The 25511-nt window shown below is 64.7% G+C and overlaps 4 protein-coding genes across 4 annotated transcripts; 1 reads left to right on the forward strand and 3 right to left on the reverse strand.

Annotated features, from left to right (window-relative positions):
• Positions 1 to 401: 401 nt before the first annotated feature.
• On the reverse strand, positions 402 to 6688 carry BTK (Bruton tyrosine kinase). The gene is made up of 18 exons (XM_088538509.1): positions 6499 to 6688; positions 6320 to 6418; positions 6164 to 6232; positions 5916 to 5997; positions 5603 to 5731; positions 5446 to 5522; positions 4574 to 4734; positions 4327 to 4389; positions 4189 to 4243; positions 3725 to 3810; positions 3518 to 3645; positions 3102 to 3176; positions 2369 to 2540; positions 1902 to 2118; positions 1595 to 1659; positions 1010 to 1128; positions 575 to 732; positions 402 to 479 (listed from the first exon to the last, which is right to left on the reverse strand). The coding sequence occupies exons 1-18, from the start codon at positions 6637 to 6639 to the stop codon at positions 408 to 410; spliced, it is 1968 nt and encodes a 655-aa protein (XP_088394635.1). The 5' UTR covers positions 6640 to 6688; the 3' UTR covers positions 402 to 407.
• Positions 6638 to 12172, forward strand: RPL36A (ribosomal protein L36a). The gene is made up of 6 exons (XM_088538471.1): positions 6638 to 6741; positions 10743 to 10830; positions 11040 to 11145; positions 11246 to 11313; positions 11707 to 11829; positions 12099 to 12172. Exons 1-6 carry the CDS (start codon positions 6638 to 6640, stop codon positions 12117 to 12119), a joined length of 510 nt encoding a protein of 169 aa, XP_088394597.1. The 3' UTR covers positions 12120 to 12172.
• Positions 12173 to 13456: 1284 nt separating this feature from the next.
• On the reverse strand, positions 13457 to 18971 carry GLA (galactosidase alpha). Its single transcript, XM_088538458.1, has 7 exons — positions 18805 to 18971; positions 17965 to 18139; positions 17404 to 17581; positions 15765 to 15856; positions 14666 to 14827; positions 13973 to 14170; positions 13457 to 13746 (listed from the first exon to the last, which is right to left on the reverse strand). The coding sequence occupies exons 1-7, from the start codon at positions 18969 to 18971 to the stop codon at positions 13483 to 13485; spliced, it is 1236 nt and encodes a 411-aa protein (XP_088394584.1). The 3' UTR covers positions 13457 to 13482.
• A 1653-nt stretch (positions 18972 to 20624) lies between these two features.
• LOC104576118 (glycine receptor subunit alpha-4) lies at positions 20625 to 24932 on the reverse strand. Its single transcript, XM_088538529.1, has 9 exons — positions 24842 to 24932; positions 23405 to 23538; positions 23242 to 23309; positions 22942 to 23165; positions 22767 to 22849; positions 22503 to 22643; positions 22206 to 22420; positions 21842 to 21994; positions 20625 to 20972 (listed from the first exon to the last, which is right to left on the reverse strand). The coding sequence occupies exons 1-9, from the start codon at positions 24922 to 24924 to the stop codon at positions 20691 to 20693; spliced, it is 1383 nt and encodes a 460-aa protein (XP_088394655.1). The 5' UTR covers positions 24925 to 24932; the 3' UTR covers positions 20625 to 20690.
• Between the last annotated feature and the right edge of the window lie 579 nt (positions 24933 to 25511).

Raw genomic sequence — 25511 nt, forward strand, 5'->3', positions numbered from 1 at the left:
CTGGGGCTGTCCTGGTGATGGGTGACAAGGCTCCATCTCGGGGACCAGGGCAGTCCTGGTGACGGGTGACAAGGCTCCATCCCGATGACCAGGGCAGTCCCGGTGACAGGTGACAAGGCTCCATCCCGGTGACCAGGACCATCCTGGTGACGGGTGATGAGGCTCCATCCCAGTGACCAAGGCAGTTCTGGTGTGGAGGCTCCATCCCGGTGACCAGGGCAGTCCCAGTGACGGGTGACAAGGCTCCATCCCAGTGACCAGGGCAGTCCCAGTGTGGAGGCTCCATCCCTGTGACCAGGGCAGTCCCGGTGTGGAGGCTCCATCCCGGGGATGTCCCACGGGCTGCCGCGCGGCGCCGGGCAGGGGAGGCGCTGCCGGCCGGCAGGTCCAGCCCGCGGCGCCGGCGCTCACGGCTCCTCATCCATGACGTCCAGGATGCCGGCCAGCAGCGCGGAGAACGGCGGCCGCTCCTCGGCTTTCTGCGGGGCGGGAGGCAGGGCCATGCCGGGCTGTCACTCTCCTCCGGAGCCTCTGGGAGCCTCTCGGAGCCCCGGGGTGGCCCCGGGGGACTTACCTCGTGCCAGCAGCTGTACATGATGGCGTAGACGCGCTCCGAGGCCTGCTGCGGCCGGTACAGGCGCAGCCCTTGGATGACGTGCTCCGTCGTCTCGCTGTTGTTAAACCTCTCGTAAGGCATCTTCCCCAGGGAATAGACCTCCCACATCAGGACGCCTGCGAAGGGGGAGAGCCGGGCGCGAGTCACAGCACGAGAATATCGGGTCACAGCACGGGAATATCGGGTCACAGCACAGGAATATTGGGTCACAGCATGGGAATATCGGGTCACAGCACAGGAATATTGGGTCACAGCATGGGAATATCAGGTCATAGCATGGGAATATCGGGTCACAGCATGGGAATATCCCTGCCCGGAGCCGGTTCATGGGGGCGCTTGGCTGTTTCGGGGCCACCCCCTCGCCCGGACGCCCAGGTCACTCCGTGCTCTCACCGAACGCCCAGACGTCCGACTTGCTGCTGAACTTGCTGTACAGGAGGACTTCGGGGGGCGACCACCGAACTGGGAACTTGGAGCCCATGGAGCTCGTGTACTCGTCATCCAGAACGTACCTGCGGCACAGGGATGGCTCGGGGCGCCTGTCCTGGCGTTCCCATTTCACCCTCCGTGCACCCAAGCCCAGAAGGAAGCAACCGCCTTCAGAGGCGTCCGTTTGCATTCCAGATGTGGATCAACGGGCACAACCCGCTCCTTGCAAGGCTGGGTGTTGGGAAAGGGGCTAGGGAGGCAAAGGAGCAAGAGGCAAAAGGAGCACGTGGCAAAAAGTTGCAGTCAGGAGACCGGAGATGGGGGAAGGAAGAAGCAAAAGGCGAGAGGAGATGGGGAGAGAGGAGGGAAGTGAGACGGGAGGGTGGGAAGTGGCAGGCAGAAGGCTGAGGCAAAAGGGAAGGAGCAAAGATGGGGGAAGGCAGAGAAAGAAACGGAGCTGGTGGATGCTGGGGGAAGAAGACTGAAGTCCAGAAGAGACCAAAGGAGGAGATGGGGGATTAGGATGGGAGAAGCGACACAGACGCGGACCTGGAGAGGCCGAAGTCGGAGACTTTCACAATTCCCTGGTCGTTCACCAAGCAGTTGCGAGCAGCCTGCGGGAGGAGAGATGGAGGCGGTCACTGCTCCTGCCTGTCCCCCGATACCCACCAGTGCTGCTGGGTTTGAAGCCCTGCGCTCGCTCACAGCTAAAAACTGCGCCCGCCGCAGGGCACGGGCTCGACAGGAGCCACAAGGGCACCCGGGCCGTGCCGCGCTGCTGGGCGAGCTGGACCCCGTCTAGAAAGCGCCGTGGTTGTCCCAGAGCTGGAGGTGTCTCCTCCAGCCACGTCCCTACCAGGTCTCGGTGCAGGAACTGCTTGGATTCCAGGTACTCCATGGCTTCGCACACATCCTTGCACATCTCCAGCAGCTCGGCGGGCTGGAAGCGCTGCCGGGACTCCCGCAGGAAGCTGAGCAGGCAGCCGTTGGCCATGTACTCGGTGATGATGAAGATGGGGCGCTGCTTGGTGCACACCCCGTAGAGCTGAACCAGCTTCTCGTGAGACAGGTTCCTGCGTGGGGAGCGAGAAGGGGAATCGTGAGCACCCAGCAGCCGAGCAGCAGGAGGAGCAGCTCCGGCTAAGGATGGGGAGAATTGGGTGCTCCTGACCCGGCAGCCAGTGGAAAAACTCGCTGGGGAACTCAGCACCACGGATGCAGCAGGGACACGCTTTGCAGAGCATGAGGTTGTCCCCAGCTGTCCCCACCGCCCCTCTGAGGAGGCGCCTCTCCAGCACGGACGTGCGGCTGGTCCCCGCTTACATCATGACTTTGGCTTCATCGATGAACTCGTCCTCGGACATGGAGCCCTCCCGGATCATCTTGATGGCGACGTCGTACTGGCCTCGCCACTTCCCGTACTTCACCACTCCGAACTGCCCCGTGCCCAGCTCCTTCAGGAACGTCAGATCCTTCGGGTCGATCTCCCACGAGCCTAGGGCAGAGGGCGAGCGTGACGTGGGTCCCGTGGGAGCATCCGACGAGCCGCTTCCATGCGACCTCCCTTTCCTGGCTCCTGAGCATGTGCTGCTCCAAAGAGCATCCCAAATCCATGAAGTCTAGGGCTCTTAGGGATGGGGAGCATGGGACCCTGCAGGGCCCCATGTCACCAGAGGCCCAGGAGGGTTGGGAAGGGGTTGCTGGCAGTCCCAACATGTTGGTGCAGCAGGGCCAGGGCCAAGGGCTCCCTGGCACCGCTGTGGTGACACAGGGTGGCCAAGGGCTCCCTGGCACTGCTGCGGTGACACAGGTGTAGCCGAGGGCTCCCTGGCACCGCTGTGGTGACACGGGGTGGCCGAGGGCTCCCTGGCACTGCTGCAGTGACACAGGTGTAGCCGAGGGCTCCCTGGCAGTGCTGCGGTGACACGGGGTGGCCGAGGACTCTCCGGCACCACGGGGGTGGCTGAGGGCTCTCTGTCACTGCTGTGGTGACACGGGGTGGCCGAGGGCTCCCTGTCACTGCTGCGGTGACACGGGGTGGCCGAGGACAGCTCACCGTAGCCGAGGCCGGCCGTGGAGGGAGCGCTTCTCCGGCGCTGGGACACAGGGTACTTCAGTCGGGAAATGAGGCCTGCGACACAAAAACAGGCATCGCTGCTACCCCGCGCCCAGGAGGATGCTCCTGCAGTCACGATCCTGCCACCTCCCTCCGCCCCCCAGCGCTCCTGTCCCCTCTCTGCCTGTCCCAGATTCTCCTTGCAAAGGCACATTCCGCTTCCAGCTTTCCCTGAGCTGCTTCCAACTCCGTTGGAGAGGTCATTCCCCATTTCATCGCAGCGCCTGCAGCCCGTCCGCTGGGCGGGCCGGCTTGCTGCGCGTTTTGCTTCCCAGAAAGGGCAGTGATAAAGCGGAATCGCTCCCCGCATCCCGGCTCCGAGCCGGGAGCGGGGGCAGCGCGAGGCGGGCGCTCACCGGCCGAGTTGTGCTGGTGGTAGGTGATGAGCTCGGGGATGCTGTCGAAGAGGTGCTTCTCGGCCAGGTAGTACTGCTCGTGCGGCGTGCGGCACACGACGTAGTGGCGCACGGCGCCCTGGGCGTCCCTGCGGGGACGGCGCGGGGTGAGCGGCGCGGGCAGAGGGCCCCGCGCGCCCCGCGGCGCCCCGCGGCGCCCCTGCTTACGCGGAGCCGGACTTGGCGTAGACGGACACCGTGTATTTGCCCGTCTTGCTGGTCGAGTCCCGCACGATGAAGCCCCCTTCCTTGCCCTGGAACGGAACGCGGGGCATTCGGGAGGAGACACGGATGGAGTCGGCAGCGCTTGGTGACAGCGTGTGCCAAGGACCCTCCTCCTGCCCCGGACGTCCCTCCCTGGGGGTGGCACCGTTTCCCGGAGCCACCGGGTGCCGCAGACCGCAGGGTTTGTCCCCTCTCGCCCACAGGCGCTGTGAGATAACGAGGCTCAAACCTCATGGGGCTCCCAGGGAGCCAAGTCCATTCTGCTCTTGGTCCACCTCATCCCTCCTCCCCGTCCACCGCAGAGGAAGGAGCACCCTTGTGCCACCCTGCACCCCGACACCTGCTGCACTTAAAAATGGGATTTCAGGGAGAGATGCGGATTTATCGCCCCGGAGAGCAGCGCCCACCTCCTGCTTCAGCAGCTGCTCCGCCTGGCTCCGGGTGATGTTCTTGGAGTACCACCTGTGGCGGGGACACGGCCATCAGGAAAGGTCCCTGTCACCGCCACCGTCCCCAGCCGGGGACAGGAGCTCCCCACGACTCACTCAAAGGTCTCCAGGGAATTGCTGGTTTCGGTGACGTAGTTGCTGGGGATGTAGCCTTCCCTCCTGCGGGGAAAAGCGCTCGGTCACGCACGGATGGAAAAGCGGTGCCCGCACCAGCAAGCTGAGCGCAAACGGGCCAAAAACCCCTTCGGGGTCCTTGCGTGGTGTCCCTTGGCAACACCCCGGCCCGCTTCGGCCTCCCTCATCCTCCTCGCGCGCCGCATGATGACGGGTGCAGGGCTCTCACCCGCTCTTGTCACGGGCTTTCCACCACGTCGGGTGGCTCTCGTCCACGACGAGGTACTCGTGGCCCTTGTGCAGCCGCAGGTCCTGCGCCGTCATGGGCTCGTAGTCGTAGAGGGCCACCACCTTCTTCACGTCGCCCGCGGCCGCCTGCGCGGGCAGGGCCTTCGTCGCGGCGAGGGAGAGGGGGACACGGTGACACATGGCCCCGAGCGAGGGCCTCGTGCAGCCCCTCTGCTCCCCATGCACCCGGGCACTGGTCCCCATCACCCTGGGGGCTTATTGCCGTGTTTTATTGCCACGTTTCCTCCTCGGAGATGGGTCCTCGCTACAGATAAACGTTGTCCCCTGCCCTTGGGACTGCTCTAGTGACTCCAGCCCATATCAGGGCCTCTTCAGTGTCTATAAGTACCTCAAGGGAGGCAGTGAGGAGGATGGTGCTGGTCTCTTTTCAGTGGTGGCCACTGACAGAACTAGAGGTAATGGCCACAAACTGAAGCACCAAAAGTTCCACAGGAACTTAAGGAAAAATTTCTTCCCAGTGAGGGTGCCAGAGCACTGGAACAGGCTGCCCAGAGAGGTTGTGGAGTCTCCTTCTCTGGAGATCTTCAAACCCGCTTGGACGCAGCCCTGTGCCACGTGCTCTAGGTGACCCTGCGTGTGCAGGGGGTTGGACTAGATGAGCTCTTGAGGTCCCTTCCAACCTTCAGCATTCTGGGATTCTATGATTCTGTCTTGCGTCCAGCTCCCCCCGGGGAACCCCAGGGACACGAGACCCCGCGCTCAGAGCCAGCTCTCCCATCCGCTGCTTCCAGCTCCTTCCCCTTGCAAATCCCGGCCGCTTCCCGGGCACGCTGGCACCTTCGCTCCAGCCACGGGTCCTACCTGCTCCTCCTCGGGCGTGGGGGGCAGCGGCTTCTTCGTCTTGCGATGCGACCGCCCGACCTTTAAGCCTTCAGCGGCGGAAAAAAAGCAGATGAAGGGGGCGGCGGTGGCGGCGGGCGCGCGCGCGCGCGGCGGCGCAGGCCCTTACTGCCGTTCCTGCTCTCCAGCAGCTTGCAGCCCAGCGCGTTCTTGGCGCTCTGCGAGCAGCACAGGTACTGCCCGTCCAGCCAGAAGCAGGGGTGGAACTTCTGCACCAGGTCGCTGTTGTAGCGGATCACTGCGGCGGCGGCGACGCCGTGAGCGGGGCGATTCCCGCCGGGAAGCGCCGCCGGGGCCGCGCGCGGGGAGCCGGCACCCCCGGCTGGGCGCTCCGGCGGCGCCGGCGCCCGCTTCCCCCTTATCGGCGCGCGCGTTCCTTCCGGCGGCTAATCTGGCCCCGGCAGCCGCCCGGCGCCACTCACCGCTCTTGAGCTGGTGGATCCAGCGCTTGCGCAGCTCCTCGGTGGGCGAGAAGACGTAGAGGGGCCCCTCGTCGTACACCACCTGCGGGCCGCGCGCCTCAGCCCCCGCGCCCGCCCGCCCGTGACGGGCACGGTATAAATAAGCCCCCTCCCTCGAGACTTTCCGCTTCCTTCTGCGAGTTTCGGCGCGCCGGGGGCCTGCGCGGCGGCACCGCGGCGGCACCGCGGTGGCATCCCGCGGGACTCACCTGGAAGGGGTACGGGAAGCGCTCGATGATGAACATCTGCTCCGCATTGCCGTGATCCTCCCCTTTCCTCTGCGGGAGAGACGCGGACATGGGCCCCGCTGGGGACACCCCGCGCGAGCCGGCTCCCTGGCACGGGGACGCGGGGAGCCCCCTCACCGGGATCTGCCGCTCGGGCGGAGGGTTGTTCTCGGGCACCACGGTCTCCACGCACGTGATCTTCTCAACGTCCACCGAGCCCTTCTTGCTGCCGCGGCGCTGCGGGAAGACGGCCACCGTCGGGGCCCCGGCCGGCGGCAGGGCCGGCCGGACCCCCGTGCGTGTCCCGCGCTGCTCACCCCGCGCTCGAAGTCGTACTCGTAGTAGGAGAGTTTGCTCTCGGTGAGCAGGAACAGGCGCTTCTTGAAGTTGAGGGGCGACGTCTTCTTCTTCTGCTGCGAGCGCTTCAGGAAGATGCTCTCCAGGATGACGCCGGCCATGGCGGCTCCCCCGGCGCCGTCCTCACCGCCCGCCTGCGACACCCACGCGGCGCCCGCTCAGCCCTGCGGCGGCACCGGGGGGCTCCGGGTGTCCCGCTGCGGGTAATGACCGCAGTGACAAAATTCCAGGGCGATCCCAGCCTTTCCCAACGCCTCCGTCCACCCCCGGTGCGTGCGTTCACCTGGAGTCGCAGCGGCTGCGCCGTGGCCAGCAGCGAGGGGCACGCGGGGCAGGTCCGCGCCGCGTCCGCTGCCACCCGGCCACCGGCGAGGGAAGGGCGGTGAGGCCGACCCGGCAGCACGCGGCCACGACGGCCCCAAAACGGCCACTCTGTCCCCAAAACGGCTGCCCTGTCCCCAGCACGGCCCGTCTCATAGCCCTCCCCAAGATGTCCCTTCCTGCCCCTCTCCTCGCGCTGTCCCCAGGGGCCCCGCAGGACTCACCTCCGCTGTCAGACATCGCCGCTCGCTGTGACGGCGGCGGTGACAAGCGGGTGGGTGGAAGTGTCCGTCCCCGTCCCCCCCCCCTCCACCCCGGCCAATGTGACTTCCTGCCACTGTCACACCTCGGCCAGGCGAGCTGGGACACGGCCACTGCCACAGCACAGCGAGCTCCCCCCGCGCGGGGCCACCCCGGGGTCCCACACGGCTCCGGGCACCCGCGGAGGAGCCGCCAGGGCACCGAGGCCGGTGGCACATGGCATGGGGAGAAGGGACATCCCGCGCCTTGCGGGTCGCCAGGAAGCTCCGAGCGACCCCGGGGCTGCTCGACTGCCCTGCACGGTCCCCAGGGCCAAAGCTCGGCCACCGGGTGCCCTGTCCCCAGCGGTGACCGTCCTGCCCAGGGTCCTTGGTGCAGCCCCGGCACGCACAGAGCACCCCGACCCGCTGCTCCGGTGCAGCCCCAGTGTCCCCAACATCCACCCCCCACCCTGACCCCCTGCTCCGGTGCAGCCCCACTGTCCCCAACATCCACTTCCCACCCTGACCCCCGCTCCAGTGCAGCCCCAGGCCCCCATCCCCACCGCCCGCAGTGCCCCTAGGGCCGCGCATGTCTGGATGCAGAGCTGAGGCCGCCCAACTCGTCACACCGCTGGCTCAGCGCTGTGAGGCCACCAGGGAGGCCGGGCCAGCCAAGGGGCTGCACTGGCCACACCGGGAGCTGCACTGGCCACAGCGGGGGCCCCATCGGCCCCACCGGGGGCCACACAGACATCCCGGGCCCCGCTGCCGCCCACAGCCCCACGTCCCCCTTCCCTCCCTCCCCACCTCGCCCAGGGCCCGGCAGGTCCCGTCCCCGCGGGGACGCCGCCCCGTCGGGGTGTCCTCGCGCGCCGCCGCCGCCACGCGGTGCCACGCGGTCCCCCCCGCGCCGCGCCCCGCTCACCGGTGCCGGGCGCCCCCCGCGCCGCGCAGCCCGCGCCGCCCGCGCCCCAGGAAGGACGGCCCGGCCCAGCCCACCCTTTCGGTTCCCCTTTTTCTGCTTCTGACTCAAAGCAGCGGCCGCGTTTCCTCCCGGAGGCTCCCGGGCCACCTCCACAGTGCCCCCCGCTGTCCCGGCCCGGCCCGCGGCCACCCGGGCGGACGGAGCTGGGCACGGGGTGGGCGCGGGGCGCAGAGCTGCGACCCCGGCCCTGCACAGCCCGCACACCCGCGAGCTGGTACACCCGGACCCAGCACACCCGGACCCAGCACACCCGGACTCAGCACACCCGCGAGCTGGCACACCCGCACCCAGCACACCCGCATCCAGCCCTGCACAGCCTGCACACCCGCGAGCCGGCACACCCGGACACAGCACACGCGTGAGCCGGCACACTCACACCCAGCACACCCGCACCCAGTCCTGCACAGCCCACACACCCGCAAGTCGGCACACCCATACCCAGCACACCTGCACCCAGCACACCCACAGCTTGCACACTCGTGAGCTGGCACACCCGGACCCAGCACACCTGGACCCAGCACACCCGCACCCAGCACACCTGCACCCAGTACACCCACAGCATGCACACCCGCGAGCCGGTACACCCGGACCCAGCACACCCGCACCCAGCACACCCACAGCATGCACACTCGCGAGCTGGCTCACCCGCACCCAGCACACCTGCATCCAGCCCTGCACAGCCCACACACCCTCATCCCTGCACACCCGCATCCCTGTACACCCACATGTGTCCCCGCACACCCACATCCCGGCACATCTGCACATGTCCCTGCACACCCACACACATCCTTCACATCTGCATCTCTGCACACCCGCATCCCTGTACACCTGCATGTGTCCCTGCACACTTACAGCCCAGCACACCCACACCCAGCACACCCACACACCCTCGAGCTGGCACACCCGCACCCAGCACACCTGCACCCAGCACACCCGCATCCAGCCCTGCCCAGCCCGCACACCTGCGAACCGGCACACCCGCACCCAGCACACCCACACCCAGCACACCTGCACCCAGCACACCTGCAGCCTGCACACCCGTGAACCGGCACACCTGGATCCAGCCCACTTGCATCCCTGCACACCCACATCCCTGCACACCCACATGTGTCCCTGCACACCCACATCCCTGCACACCCACATGTGTCCCTGCACACCCACATCCGTGCACCTCCGCACATGTCTCTGCACATCCTCATTCCTGCACACCTGCATCCTCACACACCCTCATCCCTGCACACCCGCATCCCTGTACACCCGCACGAGTCCCTGCACACCCACATCCCGGCACATCTGCACATGTCCCTGCACACCCACACACATCCTTCACATCTGCATCTCTGCACACCCGCAGCCCTGTACACCTGCATGTGTCCCTGCACAATTACAGCCCTGCACACCCACACCCAGCACACCCACACACCCACGAGCTGGCACACCCGCACCCAGCACACCTGCACCCAGCACACCCGCATCCAGCCCTGCCCAGCCCGCACACCTGCGAACCGGCACACCCGCACCCAGCACACCCGCACCCAGCACACCTGCAGCCTGCACAGCCGCGAACCGGCACACCCGCGAACCGGCACACCCGCACCCAACACACACACAACCTGCACGCTTGCATCCAGCACACCCGCGAACCGGCACACCTGGATCCAGCCCACTTGCATCCCTGCACACTCGCATCCAGCACACCCACATCCCTGCACACCCACATGTGTCCCTGCACACTCACATCCCTGCACCTCCGCACATGTCTCTGCACATCCTCATTCCTGCACACCCGCATCCTCACACACCCTCATCCCTGCACACCCGCATCCCTGCACACCCGCACGAGTCCCTGCACACCCACATCCCGGCACATCTGCACATGTCCCTGCACACCCACACACATCCTTCACATCTGCATCTCTGCACACCCGCAGCCCTGTACACCTGCATGTGTCCCTGCACAATTGCAGCCCTGCACACCCGCATCCCGACACACTCACTCACACCCCACGCCCCAGGCCCATTCCCTCCATACCCCTGTCCATAGCCCCCCGGACCACTCTACCCCCTATCCCCCCACCCAGCTCCCCACCCCTATGCCCCCTACAAGCCCCCAGCTCCCTATAAAGCCCCTATCCCCTCCCCAGGTCCTATACCTCCATATCCCCGCCTAACCCCCCAGCCCCTATATACCCGTCCCCAGGTCTCCACATCCTATATTCCCATACTTCCCACCAAGCCCTCAGCCCCTATACCCCCAAACTTCCCCAGGTCCGCACCCCCATACCTCCACAAGCCCCCATCCCCTATACCTCCAAACCTCCCCCCCCATAGGCCTATACCCCGCTCCAGGTCTGCACCCCTATATCCCTATACCCTCTACAAGCCCCCATCCCCTATACCTCCAAACCTCCCCCCCATACCCCTATACCCCCCCTAGGTCTGCACCCCTCTACCCCTATACCCTCCACAAGCCCCCATCCCCTATACCTCCAAATCTCCCCCCCATACCCCTATACCCCCCCTAGGTCTGCACCCCTATACCCTCCACAAGCCCCCATCCCCTATAGCCCCCATACGCCCCCCACCGGTCCCCAGCCCTGCGCTGCGCCCCCGCCCGCCGCTAGGGGCCGCCGGAGGGCGGCGCTGCGCCACGCAGACAGTTCCCCCCTCCTCTCTATGGTTCCGCCTCTCCCATTCGCTTCCGCTTCCGGCTCGCTCCTTCTCTGGCCGCCGCCGCCAAGATGGTGAGTGGGGCCGTGCGGCTTCGTCTCCATCCGTCTCCATCCGCCCCGGCTGCGGCGCCCTGCGCCCTCCCGCGGGCCCGTCCGCCACAGGGGGCCGCGGCGCCGCTAGATGGGCCGCGGATGGCGGCGGGAGGGAGCCCCGATGGGCCGGGGCGGGCGGGGAATGGCAGCGCGGGCCGCCCCGGCGCTGAGCGGTGCCGCCGTTGCAGGTGAACGTGCCGAAGACGCGGCGGACGTACTGCAAGAAGTGCGGCAAGCACCAGCCGCACAAGGTGACGCAGTACAAGAAGGGCAAGGACTCGCTCTACGCGCAGGGTAGGCGCGGGGGCAGCGGGCGGGAGCGGGTCGGGGCAGCCGCCGCTGCCGGGGGCGGGTGGCGCTCGGCGCGGGCACCCAGAGCCGCTTCCCCCCGCAGGGAAGAGGCGCTACGACAGGAAGCAGAGCGGCTACGGCGGGCAGACCAAGCCCATCTTCCGCAAGAAGGTGAGTGGAGCCCCTGCACCCCGGGGCTACCCCGCGTTGGTGCCCGTTCCTGGGGGTTCGTGGGTGCTGCAGGGCGGCTCAGGGGCAGGCGGGATTGGGAAAAAGCACTTTATGAGCAAGCGGTGTCGTCCTTGCTGCTTGTCATAGGGGAGCAACACTCTGAAGGGGGGAAAAGCCCAATATTTAATTATAATTTTGAGGCATTAGTTGTTTATCCTTGACACTTATGGAGCCACCGAGGCTTTTGATGTAGTGAGGCCATGACAGGGCTGCAGAGGAAGCCAAGAGAGCGCAGTTTGGAGGGAGGTTTATCTACCGGTGCTCTGGGCTGCTGCTCTGTCTGCCCATCCCAGCGCGTTGGTCTCCCTGATCCTCCTCCGCTCCCCCCACCAGGCTAAGACCACCAAGAAGATCGTGCTGCGGCTGGAGTGCGTGGAGCCCAACTGCAGGTCCAAGCGCATGCTGGCCATCAAGAGGTGCAAGCACTTCGAGCTGGGAGGGGACAAGAAGAGGAAGGTAGGTCTGCGTGCCGAAGCCCTTCGCAGAGGGGGTGTTTGGATGGTGACAAGAGCAGCTGCGTGTGGGGCAGAGGTGCTGCCACCCACACAGGCAGCTGTTGAGCACCCCAAAATTGTGGGTGAAAGAGGCTGTGTGGAGCTAGGGGCATCAGTCTGGCAGTTGTTGCGATGGCTGTAGCGAAGTGTGGTTGACACAACAAGACTCCGATGGTTCGGGAGAGGTGAGGTTCAGTGGTGAATTTACTCACTCCGCCTTCCTCCCTACAGGGCCAGGTGATCCAGTTCTAGGCTCCATCCTGCTCGCTGCTATGGACTCCATATTAAAGTATTTGGTAAAGTAATTTTTTTGTGTGCATCTCCTCTTGTGGGGGCTGGGACTTGCAAGTGTGTCAACTGGACAGGGAGAGTTTTTGTAAAGCTACTTAATAGATGAATAATTTGTGCTCTTGACTGCTTTTGGGGGAGGTTTAGAGAAATCCCACCACTGCGACCAAGCTCCCTGCTGCGTTTCCAGGAGGTCTCGTACAGTAAACGTGGGCTGTGAGGCTCTGTGACAGCTCTCTGGTGCAGTAGTTTCTCCGGGCAAGGTTCCGTGTCGCAGTTCTCGGGTGAGTTGGGGATGTTGGTGGCTGCAGGCTGTCCTCAAAGGAGGCCCCTCTAAACCTGCACAGCATCGTCGCAAACAAGTGGTCTTGTTTCTAAAACCAGACTTTGTTTTAAATACCAAGCTGTACTCCTATAGCACGGTGAAGAAAGCTTAGCCCTTTCCCGGGCATTTTAATTCAAGTATTTAAATCAAAGTGAGGACAAACCAACATACCCTGATTGTGTCGTAGCCAGAAGAGAAGCCCTTTGCACCTGCTGTTTGCGTAAGTGATTAAATAGCCATTTCCTAGGCCAGAAGGACCCGTGTAACTTTAGCCAGAGATTCCTGCCAGCCCTGGAAGGCACAGAGACATTCTTGGAAGGGAGTTCGCTAAGGGAGGTGCCCTCCATGACTGCAGGAAGGGTAGGGAGAGGAATTATTGCCCAAAAGCAAGCGACAACTCATTCCTGAGGGCAGGAATCCTGTGAGGAGGAGAAATCCTTGAAGCTTGGTTTTCCGGCATGGTGCTTTGGCCGCGTTCATGCTCAGTAGAGAGCTGGCAAGAAGGTAGTTGTGCTGTGACCTGGTCCTGTCCCTGAGTTGTCACAAGGCAGAAGGGGGTGACCACACTGAGAGGGGCCGGGTTTCTCCAAGAGGGAAACTTGTCTTTTTTTGCCGGGAGCAGAACTGTCACCCAGCCTGGGGAAGCCAGAGCAGGGCAGTGGGGTGTTTCCTGAAGTGTCCCTGCAAGGCTCGGGAAGAGCTGCAGGGGGCTGCCCTTTGCCCCTCCCTGCTTCTTAGTGGCACTGATTATTAACTAAGGGAACTGGTTATTAACTTAGGAAAGGGGGGTAGGAGTGATGCTAGAGGAAAGGTAAAGGGCAGAGAAGCAACAACCCTTTCTCTGTTATCCCTTCTGAGGAGAGATGGGTCTTTGGCGTGCAAGGCACCCGCTTTGGGGTGTGCACAGAAGCGCTGGGAAGGACAAAGCCACTGCGCTCGGGGACGCTTGTCCTGGGACAGGCGCTGTAGAGACGCCATCCAGGGCGATGGGCTTCGTGCCCCCTATAAGGCCACCACTTTGAGCAGCACGGTGCCCATGGGGTTCACCTCCACACTCAGGGAGGACACCCAGTTGTGAAGTCCCCAGTCCCTGCTGGCCGGCAGCACCTGCTGGACGGAGCACGTGGGGTTGCAGGCCAGCCCGTCGCCCAGGAAGGCGAGGGGGAACGTGAAGTTCCGGGGGCCCCCGATTTCCTGGCGGTTCAGCACGGCCACTGCGTGCGCTCTGCCCGACAGCGGCCGCTCCCACAGCTCAAAGTTGTTGTCCTGCCAAGAAGAAGAAGAAGAAGAAAAACTCAGGGTTTGCGATGGGCGAGATAGAATCAATGCTCTTTATGCCCCTCTGCTTAAGCAGCCTCTGGGAACAAATGGGCTCACTGTGCTTCCAAATCCTGGGGTCTCTGAGTACCCCGTTTGTCCCCAGTGTCCCCTCCCTGAGGAGGTGCCGCCTCCGTGGCCCACACAGCGCCCGTAGTGCCATGCCCCGCCATACCTTGGTGATGCGGTACCCCTGCTTGCCCAGCGGGTCCTGGTTGATGGCAATGACCTCCTTGTTCTGGAGAAGGCCCTTGGCCTCGGCGCTGATGTCCCGCAGGTCGTTGGACATGAAGAGGGGAGCTGCCATGATGGCCCACATGGCCATCTGCGTCACCGCCTGCTCCCAGCTCAGCCCAAAGTTTCCAATCACCAGCTGTAGGGACACGAGGAGAACACGGGTGACACCGCTTGCCCCGGAGGAACTGAGCCACCCACGTGAGCACCGGGAATGGACGGGATGAGGGTGGCACCCCAGTTCCTCTGGGACCTCCTTAGAGAGGCCGTGCTCTGTCACCGAGACCAGCTGGTGGGGAGGGGTGGGGCAGATGACTAAAGGGACAATTTAGGACGAGCCCATGGTGGCAGCGGAGAAGGATTCTAATCTGATGGTAGATGGGAAGGTGGCTCCCGGTGCCAGGCATGTTTGGGGCTGGCGCTGCCACCACAGGCTGCGTTTACCCAGGGGGCTTCCTCGGTGCCACGGGAACCGCATCCCAGTGCCGAGTGCTTAGGGGATGCTACAGCTCTGTGTTCACTTTACAAAGTCCTTGGTCCCAGGACCCCATCGGAGCCTTTGTCCTCCGTGTCCCTCCCCTGAGGCTCCTTCTCCCCATCCCAGCTGGATGAAGCTGAGTGCTGCAGTACTTGCCATGTCAGGGTCGTTCCAGCCCCCTGGCCCTGCTATCTTCACAATGCTGTCCTGGTGGATTGCTGTCCAGTCCAAGATGCTCTTGATGCTGCTCCAAGAATCGGAGACATCAAAAAAGTTCCTCCAGTGGTTGCAGTACTGCTTGATCTCTGTGTAATTGGGCTGTGTAATTGGGCCAAAACAATTAGTGTCCTTAGCCAGAGAGCCTGGCTGTGCTAGAACACTACATGCAAAGTTAGGCCAGATGAGGGATATTTTGGGGAGAACAGGGGCAGTCCATTCTGCCAGCAGCTCTCTGGATGATCTGGTGCATCTTGCTTCCCTAAAACGAATTTTGCACCGAATGACTCTGGTCTTGTCACGTTCCAGACAATGGAGCAATCTCTCCCTTGGGAGAACAGCTGTGAGCACCTACCTGCCAGAAAATCCTCCTGGACCCTATTTAACTGAATGTCTAATGGGATGAGTGGGCTGAAGCTGAGACATCCTAGTAATTACTGTCATTTCTTGGGTGGACACCCTGCCCTGATTAATGTCTGTGGGAGGGGGTGGCTGGGTCTCACGTGACGGCACGGCGACGCCAGCCGTGAGTGGGGAGCAACATGTCAATCGTGGCCCCTTCTGACAGGCGTTTGTCAGTAAATAATAGGGAGAACTCCTCTATACAGCCTGTTCCGTGTGTTTAAAAGGCTGTATTTGAGCCCCTGGGTCTGCAGCACTCTGCACAACGGAGCGCCCTGCAGGAATGACCCCGAGTTACCAGCGAGCTGGTGTGTGTTGTTGCTCAGGTCCTGGGAGAGCAGAGCAGATGGATGCTGCTGTGCTCTCCAGCAGCTCCAGCTGGGCTGGAGGCTCCTGCTAAATCCCTGGGGAGCTCCTTCCTTTCCAGCACAGCACTAGCTCAGCCTCGAGGCTGCCTCAGGACTCCCGAGGAAAAGTGCGGATTCCCTTCACCTTGCACTCACCTCCGTGGGCAGATGGGAGAGCAGCAAAACAATTCCAAAGAGGCTATTTTGCAATTTTAGTGCTTTGCTTTGAAGCGTTCTTCCCGCTTGGAGCATTGCTAGTGCCAGGATGAGCCCTGCAGAGCCTTCCTTACCTGCTGCACGGGCCTCAGGTAGAAGGGCCACTCACAGGAGTACACGATTCTTCTTCCAGTCCTGTTCAGGGCCAGGGACATGTTTCGGTAACCTAAAGGAACAGGACAGGTGGAGGTCACACAGCCTGCCTGGGCAGAGAGAGGGGAACTGATCCAATATCGCAGGTTTGGGTTTGAGTTCTGCTTTTGCAAAATTGAAGCCGAAAAAGCAAAGAGAAGACAGGGGAGCCCGTGATCTGCAGCCAGCTCCTGCCTATCATCAAAGCGAGCTCCTCTGCGGCCTCGCTGCAGGTCACGGGCAGCGCTGCTGCTCTGAGACTGCTGATCTCCCCGCACACGCCGCTGCGGGTTGAGGCTGCAGATCGGCTGTCTGGTGTTTTTTCCCCTCTAGATACCTGTCAAATACAAGTTGGTATTTATTAAGCTGCTGGGTATGGCTTTGGTGGTTAACGTTGCAGACATATGTCCTTATGCGTGAGACATTTGTGCCATATGGACTGGGCAGGAATGCAAAAGCGATGGCTTTATCCTGTCCTTGTCCCCAGAGAGCCCTGTTAAGTCCCTTTTAATCAGCACAGAGAGAATGAAGACTCTGCTCTCTCTCCTCAAACTGCTTTGATACAACTGGACTTTATCTAGCTCACAGCTACGCTCAACCAAGAGCCTCCAGCTCAGCTGTCGCTTCGGGTGCTGTCTGAGCTGTGCTCCTGGCCACAGCAGCCAGCGTATGCCAGGCCAGCCGACTTGGATGGCGCTGCCACTTGGGCAGGTTCCCTCTGCCAGAGGCAGGACTGTGTGTGCAGGTTCCCTGCTGCCAAGCCCTGCGGTGTGGCCTGTGCCAGCAGGGAAGCCCAGTGAAGAGGAAACCTTATCCCGGGTGCAAGATTCCTCCCACAACTCTGCTCACATCGCACTGGGGTTTGCTGGCGCTTACAGGGAGGATCTGTAGCTGTAGCCCCTCAGAACAGCAAGTTACTGAGCTTTCAGCTCCTGATTTGCCAGCCTGCATATAGATAAGTTTCAAATTGGCATTTGCACTGGCATGCTTTAAAGTGAAAATCCCAGTAGGTTTTTCATGCCAGAATTCTCTTGACTTCTGTCTGTTATGAGCCCTGATAACTGCCCTTTTTGTGGCTGATTCAAGCTGCTTTGGCTGAAAGCTGATCCGCTGTGACACTGCTTTACCAAAGGGATTAAGGGTTAACTGTGTGAAGTGCTTTGAGCTCTCCAGTAAAGGCACTCTCGAAGGGCAAAGCCTTTGCTGTTCTAAGAGCTGATGCAGCAGTGCGCACGGAGATCCCCCGGAGTATGCGGCCGTGTTCCTTTGCTCAGCGTGCTGCAGCCTCTGGGGGGAGAAGGCTGCTTTTTGAAGCCGAACGTGCAAGGGGAAAGCTCCGGGAGGCAGGCGGGGGAAAGCTGAGTGCGTAGATAGAAGTCACTTGGGCTAGGAATAGTTGCTACCTTGGAGAGAACTGCCTTGGGTTCGCGAACACAACCTTGTAACTGCTTTTATAAGCAAATATCTGAATGGCATAGTCAGGGAAAAGCAGCTTTCTGGAACCTGCCCCTCGCTGGAGTTCCTGCTGACTGCGGAATGTTCCCAGCTTGCGACACGGCACGCTCTGCAGTCAGGACATACCTTCTGCCAGCAGCTCCGGCGTGCCAGAGTTGCAGCCGTCAAACTTGAGCAGGTCCACGCCCCAGGACGCGAAGGTCTGGGCATCCAGCTCGTAGTGGTTGTAGCTGCCGGGGAAGCCGGCACACGTCCTGTTCCCGACATCGCTGTAGATTCCCAGCTTCAGCCCCTTGGAATGGACCTGAGCTTGCGGGTAGAAAGAGAAGTGGGCAGTGAGCAGCCATGGGGCAGGAAGACGACGATTGGGACAATTTGGGAAGCAGGGTGTAACACGTAGCAGCCTCCCACACAGCGTTCCCTCTCCTCCCCTGCTCCCTGGGGTGAGAGCGCGCGGCTGCTCAGCCATCCCCACGCGCTGCCATCACCCTGACAAAATTCACAGCTCAAAGCCATGTGAAAACCAGGACCAAACTTTCCTTCCACAAGGGTGGTCATGTTACCCCTTGTGCGCCAATTTAGAAAATCCTTATGGACCAAGGTCAGACAGGAGATTCCCGGTCCCGCGTGCAGCCCGAGCTCGGTGGGAGCCGTGTGCGGGAGCCGGGGTCGCGGAGCGGCACTCACGTAGTCCGCGAGCTTGCGGATGCCGCCGGGGAAGCGCTCGGGGTCGGGCTGGAGCCGGCCGCAGGCGTCCCGCGTCGGCGCCATCCAGCAGTCGTCGATGCAGACGTACTCGTAGCCCACATCCCGCCAGCCGTCCGCAGCCATCGCGTCAGCCATCTCCATGAACAGCCGCTCGCTGGGCACCATGCGGGGAGCGAAACAAGGGGCCATGGACGATGCCGTAACGGGGGACACGTGCCTGGCCGCCTGCTGGTACCGGTGCCGGACCCCGAGGGTAACAACACCGTCCCCTTCTCCATATGGGTCTCCACGATAACACCCCCCTCACCCAATGGTGCTGGTCTCAGGTACCCCCAGCTAGTCTCCGTGGTAACACCACCCCTTCCCCTGGTACCAGTTTCCATGGTAACCCCCCGGTCTCTATGGTAACAGTCCCCACCAGTGTCGAGTCAGTCTCTGGAAATACCGCAACCCCTACCCAGCCCCGCTGGGCTGTTCCCGGGTTACCCCTGTCGGGTCTCCGTGGTAACACTCCCCGTGTTGCCAGTTTCTATGGTAGCACTCCCCCCCAGATCTCCATGGTAACACCCACCCCCTGTTGCCAGTCTCCACGGTAACACTCCCCCCACCGTAACCGGTTTCCATGGTAACACTCCCCGCCGGTGCTGGTCCGGGGTCTCCCCGGGCGGTCTCCATGGCAACACCCCCCTCCCCGTTGCCAGTCCCCGGTAACACGCACTCCCCCAGCGGTCCCGGTCTCCATGGTAACACCTCCCCCCCGCCGCCGGTCTCCATGGTAACACCCCCGCCGGTGCGGGTCTCCACGGCGCCCGGCGGTACCTGACGCAGCGGCGCGGCTCGGCGGCGCAGTCGGTGGCGCACAGGAAGCGCTCCCAGTGCAGCCAGCCCATGGGCGGCGTGCGCGCCGCGCCGTTGTCCAGCGCCGCCGCCATGGCGGCCGCCATGGCCGCCAGCGCCCAGTGCCCCAGCGCCCGCATCGCCGACATGGCCGCCGGCACAGGCGCGCGACGGGCAGACGGACCCACCAATGGCGGCGCGGCCTCCGCCGCTCTCGGCCAATGGGCGCCGCGGGACGGGCGGCGGCCCGCCCCCTCCGTGCCCCTCCGGCCGCAGCGGAGCTCCCGGCTCGGGCCGCGCGGGGGCTGCGGGCGGGCCCGGCCTCCGCCTGCGCTCCGAGCCCGGCTGCAGGAGCGGGAGGTTCCGGCTGGCCTGAGCCTGTGCCAGGGCTCCCAGTCCGGACCGGGGCAGACCAGGGTCCAGCCTGTGATCAGGGTCCAGCCTGTGACCAGGGTTCGGCCTTCTCCCAGTGTTCCCAGTCCAGACCGGGAGAGGCGGAGGTTGTAGCTCAGAACAAGCATCACCTCCCCACACACACCCTCCACCCAGCGCTCCCATCCAAACTGGAACAGAGAGAGGCCAGAACCAAGTGTCTCCCCGTGCAAACTGGGGCAGGCTGGAGCCAAGTGTCACTCGGTGCTCCCAGTCTGGAGTGGGAGAGGCGGAGGCTGTGACCAGGGTCCAGGTGTCTCTGAGGGCTGCCAGTCCAGAGCGTGAGAGGAGGAGGCTGTAGCTTAGGCCAAGCATCACCCCTTCAACTGCTCCCATCCAAACTGGAGCAGGGACAGGCTGAAGCCAAATGTCTCCCAGTGCAAACTGGGGGCCGGGTGCCACTCTGGCATGGGACCCAAAGCCAGAGGAGGCCTGACGTGAGCGCCGGCCGCGCGGCCGAGGCTCCGTGACGGTGACAGGAGGCCCAGGCGGGCGGCACGGAGCAGGGTTGGTGCGCGGAGGCGCCGGCCCCGGGCGGCACGGCCTCGCTGGCGTCACCGCGCGCAGCTGCCACCGCCGTGGCTGGGGACCCTCGGGGGCTGTGTCCCCACCGAGGGGTCCGTGCAAGGGAGCGCGGGGAGTATCCGCGGGGACCCTCCCTCCTTCCTGCGCTGCTGCCGGCTCTGAGCGGTGCTGGCAGCTCCCGCGCTGGGACGAGGGGCTCCACGGCCCGGCTGCTAATGAAACGTGACAGTCGCCGCCAATTATGTCAGAAAAATCACTGCGGAGGTAGCGAGCGGGAGCAGCGCAGAGCAGCGCGCAGGGGCTCCAGTGCCCGCTCCCTGCATCCCACGAGCATCCCGTGAGCGTCCCACGAGCATCCCGTGAGCATCCCCCGAGGGTCCTATGAGCATCCCATGAGTATCCTACCTGAAACCCCAAGCAGAGCCCATCCTGCAGACACCACCCGGCCCCTGAAAATCCCAGAAAGACTTTATTCGCCTCAGAAGACGGACGCTCTTTAAAAACCCAGCGTGCGGCGGCGGACAGAGCTCCCAGCACCTGCGGGGACCATGCAGGAGCCCCTCTGGCCGGCCGGGACCCAGATGGGGACGCTCCAGACGCTGGTGCCACGAGGGCACCTCTGGGGCTGCTCCTCCTCCGTGCTCCCGCTGGGCGCTCCGCGGGGCTGGCAAAGCGGCCGGACCGGGGTTGGCTGCGGGATAGCGGCGGGGTCGACACGGATCTCGCAGGAGCTACGGAAACGGCGCCCGCTCCTGTTCCCTGCTGAGCGCCAGGGACATCCGAGCACTTGCCGAGTTTGTGCCGACGGTGGAAGATGCTCTCCTTGGGGCGCGGGGGGCAAGCGGGACAACAGGGCTCCAAAACGCCCCGCAGGGGAGGCCAGGGGGTCCCTTCTGAGGGCCGTGGGCTCCTCAGGGCGCCGGGCGCACGTCCTGGGAGCGCAGCACCTTGTAGACCAGCCAGTAGAGCACGTTGAAGACGAGGAAGGCGAAGGGGAAGACGGCGCGGGAGACGGTGTCGATGCGGCGCGCGCGGTCCGCATAGCGCCGCCGCAGCGCGTCCCCGCCGCCCGCCGCCGGCCCGTAGATGCCGGTGGCCTCGCCGGCCGTCCCCTCCTTGGGCCCTCCTTGCAGGCAGTGGCCCAGCCCGTAGCCTCGGAAGTAGAAGCGGCTCTCGCGGACCAGCTCTTCCTCCTGATGGGGACGGTGGGGACAGCGGGGACAGGGCCGTGAGCCGGGGTGGTCGCGCAGGGCTCGCGCATGTCTGTGCCCACGGGTGCATGCACAGTCTGCCTATAGGGGCGGGCACATATAGGTGTGGAAGCGCCAAGGGTGAGCTTAGGTGTGCGCAGGGGGTGAGCAGGGTCGGGTGATGCTGCGGCTTGGGGTGCAAGGAGCATTGGGGTGCAGGATGCATGGGTGTGCAGGGTGCATGGGGGTGCAGGATGCTTAGGGGTGCAAGGAGCATTGGGGTGCAGGGTGCATGGGGGTGCAAGGAGCATTGGGGTGCAGGACGCGTTGGCTGTGCAGTCCATGGGGGTGTAGGATGCTTGGGGGGGGTGCAAGGAGCATTGGGGTGCAAGGTGCATTGGCTGTGGGGTCCATGGGGGTGCAGGGTGCATGGGGTGCAGGATGTGTTGGCTGCAGGGTCCATGGGGGTGCAGGATGCATGAGGGGGTACAAGGAGCATTGGGGTGCAAGGTGCATTGGCTGTGGGGTCCATGGGGGTGCAGGGTGCATGGGGGTGCAAGGACCATTGGGATACAGGATGCGTTGGCTGTGAGGTGCGTGGAGGTGCAGGGAGCTTTGGGGTGCATGGGCAGTGAGGGGTGCAGGAAGCACTGGGGTGCAGAGCACATGTGTGAGAGTGCAGAGCTCAGCATGCTCAGGGCCCTTACAGGCACGGGGTGCAGGACACACTTTTGGCAGGAGGACAACCTGAGGGATACAGCGGCACAAAGAGCCTTACAGCAGAGCGAGACACCCGGGAGGAAGCAGAGGATGAGGAGCGGGGTGCGTGAGCCCGGGCGTGCATCGTGACAGCAGTGGCGGGTGTCACTCACCATGCGCTGCCGCCGCTGCCGCCGCCGCCGCAGCCGCACGAGCTCCTTGTGCTGCCGCGAGACGAAGTTGACGGCGGCGTATTCCAGCAGCGCGGCGAAGACGAAGAGCAGGCACACGGCCATCCAGATGTCGATGGCCTTCACGTAGGAGACCTGCGGGGGGGACACCAGAGCTCGGCAGGGTTCCCGGAGGAGGGGGAGGCCGGGTTGGCAGCGCAGCCGTGGCCACCCGGGGCGCTGGCTCCGCGCGGTGGCCGCAGCTGCCGCCGCTCTGGCGCGGTGGCTTCCCCAGCGCGCGGGTCCCAGCGCTGTGCACGGCGCGGGCGGGTGCACACGTACGTGGGTGCACGCGCCGGGCGCTCACCTTGGGCAGCGAGGCGCGCGAGCCGGCGCTCTGCGTGGTCATGGTGAGCACGGTGGTGATGCCCAGCCCCACGCGCGCCGGCGCCGCCTCCATGTTGATCCAGAAGGAGACCCAGGAGAGGATGACGATGAGCAGGCTCGGGATGTACATCTGGATCAGGTAGTAGCCCATCTGCCGCTCCAGGTGGAACCTCACTTCGATGCAGGTGAACTGGCCTGCGGGGATGGAGCGGGTGCTGGGGGAGCTCTGGCCGGGCCGGGAGGCACCCGGTGTCCCCGTGTCCCCACAAGGGCTCACCTGTGTTGTAGTGCTTGGTGCAGTAGCCCAGGTCCTTCTCCTCGCGCAGGATGAACTGCGGCAGCGTCAAACCCTCGGCCACCTGCACGGCCTCCTGCTCCTCCAGCCACTCGAAGATGAGGTCGTTCATGGTGTAGCCAACTGCATGCGAGGGAGGGGGCAACGCTGGGAAAGGGGGGCCCCTTTCACCCCCCAACCCCAAATCTGGCTCCATTCCACTCCCCCCTGCAGTGGGGACAGCTCCAGAGCCACCCAGGCACTCACAGCTCTCCAGCTGCATGGTGCACGTCTGGATATCCATGGGGAAGTTCTTGAGGTCCATGGGGCAGGAAAGGATCAGCGTCAGCCTGGATGGAGCAACGGGAGAGCAGGGAGTTGTGGAGGGACACAGGGAGGACAGAGCCCATCCCGTCCCCCCGCAGGTCCCCGGTGGCCCCACCTGATGCTGTAGAGCACGTTGCCGTTCTTGAAGATGCGCAGCAGCTTGTTGTCAGTGGTGACCTCGTGGAAGTTGGCGCCTTTCTCGTTGGCGAAGAACAGGTCGGGCTTCCAGATGGAGTCGAGCATGGAGGGGTCGAGGTCGAGGGAGTCGTCGGGGTACTCGCGGTAAGCCAGGCGCGGGTCGTTCCACTGCTGCCGCAGGAAGACGTTCACGCGATAGTCCTGCGGGAGAGGAGCCCACGCGTCGCACGGGGCACCGCGCGCGCCCGCCGCCCGCCCGCGCGCCCGCCGCCCTCACCATGGTGGTCTCGGTGACGGAGCCGAAGCTGTTGATGAAGATGTTGCAGGTCACGTTGACGGGAGGCCCTGCGGAGCGGGCGGGCGGCGTGAAAGCCGAGCGGGTGCCCGCGGGGACCCCGGCACGGCCGCCCACGGGAGCCCCGCGTGCCCCCGGCTCTCACCTTTGAAATTGGGCCGGATGCGGGCGTCGTAGCCCGACGTGCGTCCCATGAGCTTGTCGAGGAAGTCAGAGGGCGACATGGGCTGGGGTGCGCGTGGCGCGGCTGGCACCGTCCCCTCCCGCCCCGCTGCCAGCCTGCGGGAGAGGGGACAGCTCAGCGGCCACCGCGATGCCACCGGGGCATCTTCCAGCTGACCCCAGAGGGGACGTTTGGGCAAACGCCCTGTGTCTTTGGCCATGGAGCAGGAAGGAGTGCGAGGCCGGGTCCCTGGGATGCTGCTGCCCTGGGATGCTGCTGCTCTCTGCTCCAACCAGGAGCCCAGGGAAGGAGCTGGGGGAGTGAGGAGTTAAGGAGGACTCTGCCTGCCGCACGTCCCCGCTGCAGGGAGGAGGAGGAGGAGGAGGAGGAGGAGGATGCTCCCGGGGGGCGCGGGGGAGGACGGCTCCAGGGCCGGCTCCTTGCAGCCGAAGGTGCCTGCGGCTCGGCCAGGCAGCCCCGGATGCAGCCGCTGGCTCTGGCTCTGCTCAGCGCTCGGGCTCGTCCTCGCCGGCTCCCCACAGCACAAAGGGGTCTGGGCACCTCTGGGCATCTCTGTGCAGGGCAGGAGGCAGCCCCGGCTCATCGCCCCGGCCGGGGCAGCTGGGGACGGGGGCCCCAGGACCCCCAGGCAGTGGCAGAGCTGGGCTCTGCATGGCCGGAGATGATGGGGAGGGTGAGGGGAGACTGGGGGCTGCAGCCCCCCAGGAGAAGGGGGGTGGGTTGTGTGTGGAAGGGAAGGTTGGGAGTCTGTTTGGGGCGATGGGGCTCAAGTCCTGGGAGGCTGGGAAGGGAGGTTGGAGGGGGGTCCAGGTCTCCAAGGGGAGGATCTGGCTCAGGATGCCAGAAGGGTCAAGATCTGGGGTGAGATGGGAGCCTGGAGCGGGATCCGAGTCCTGAGTGAGGATCTGAGTCCCAGCGGGGTCCGTGTCTCGGAGGGAGGATGCAGCTCAGGATGCGGGAGTGGCGGGGGGGGCGGATGGATCAAAGGGGACATCAGGGGATCTGGATCCCTGGATAAGGGTCTGGGTCGGGGTACTGGAGGGTGTCTGGGACTGGGCTGGATCAGGATGCTGGAGCAGGTCCGAGTCCCTGCGGATGGTCAGGATACCGGAGCAGGGTCTGGCTTCCTGGGGGAAGGTCTGGCTCGGGATGCTGAAGAGGATCTGACTGGGGGGGAGCAGATCGAGGTGAGGTGGGGGTGTTCGGGGGGTGCGAGTGGAGGTGCCCCAGGGGGGTCAGCGTCCAGCAGGAGGATTTGTGTCCTGGAGAGGGTCCAGATCCCCCGGGCAGGGTCCGGTTCGGGGGATGCCAAAGCAGGACCAGAGTCCCGAGGATGGGTCCGGGTCCGGGTCCCTGGTGGTCTCTCCCGTTCCCGGCCGCTCCGCGCGCAGCGCTCACCTGGGCGGGCCGCGCCGGGGCAGCAGGCAGCCGAGGAGGAGGAGGAGGAGGAAGGCGAGGGCGGCGGGCCGGAGCGCGCCCATCCCGCCGCCCCGGGCGCACGGGCATGTCCCGGCCGGCGGCGGCGGCGCCCCCGCTCCCGCAGCACCGGCGCGGCTGCCGGGGCCGGTGCCGGAGCCCCCAGCCCGGCCCCTCTCCTCATAGTCCGGGCGAGCGGAGCCCGCCGCGGGGTGGGCGCCGGCTGCGGCCACCGGGAGCCGGGAGGAGCCTGCGCCCGCCGCGGCGGCGGGAGGCGGGCACGGCGCGGGGAGCCGCCCGCAGAGCCGCCCCCCCTCCCCGACGAGGCTGCCTCAGTTTCCCCCCCGCACCTACCCGGGGAACCGCTCCCCGACGGGGCTGCGGGCCCGAGGCCCCGGCCGGGCTGCCCGCTCCCCCGGGACGCCTCGATGCCGGGGCCGGGGCTGCGGGGAAGGTCGGCTCCGCGGCGGGACTGGGGGGAGAGGGAGGCTCCGGAGGGAAAGGGTGCTCGGCGGTCCAGAGATGCTCTGGGATCGAGGGATGTTCCACGTTTGAGGGGTGCTCTGGGGGGCAGAGATGCTTTGGAACCCAGGGGTATTCGGGGGTCCGGTGATGGTTCGAGGAGAAGGGATGCTCCGGAGTCCAGAGGTGC

The sequence above is a fragment of the Tinamus guttatus genome, unplaced genomic scaffold (genome assembly GCF_059628265.1).
Source record: "Tinamus guttatus ecotype Peru unplaced genomic scaffold, ASM5962826v1 Tinamus_guttatus_pri_ptg001087l, whole genome shotgun sequence".
NCBI lineage: Eukaryota > Metazoa > Chordata > Aves > Tinamiformes > Tinamidae > Tinamus > Tinamus guttatus.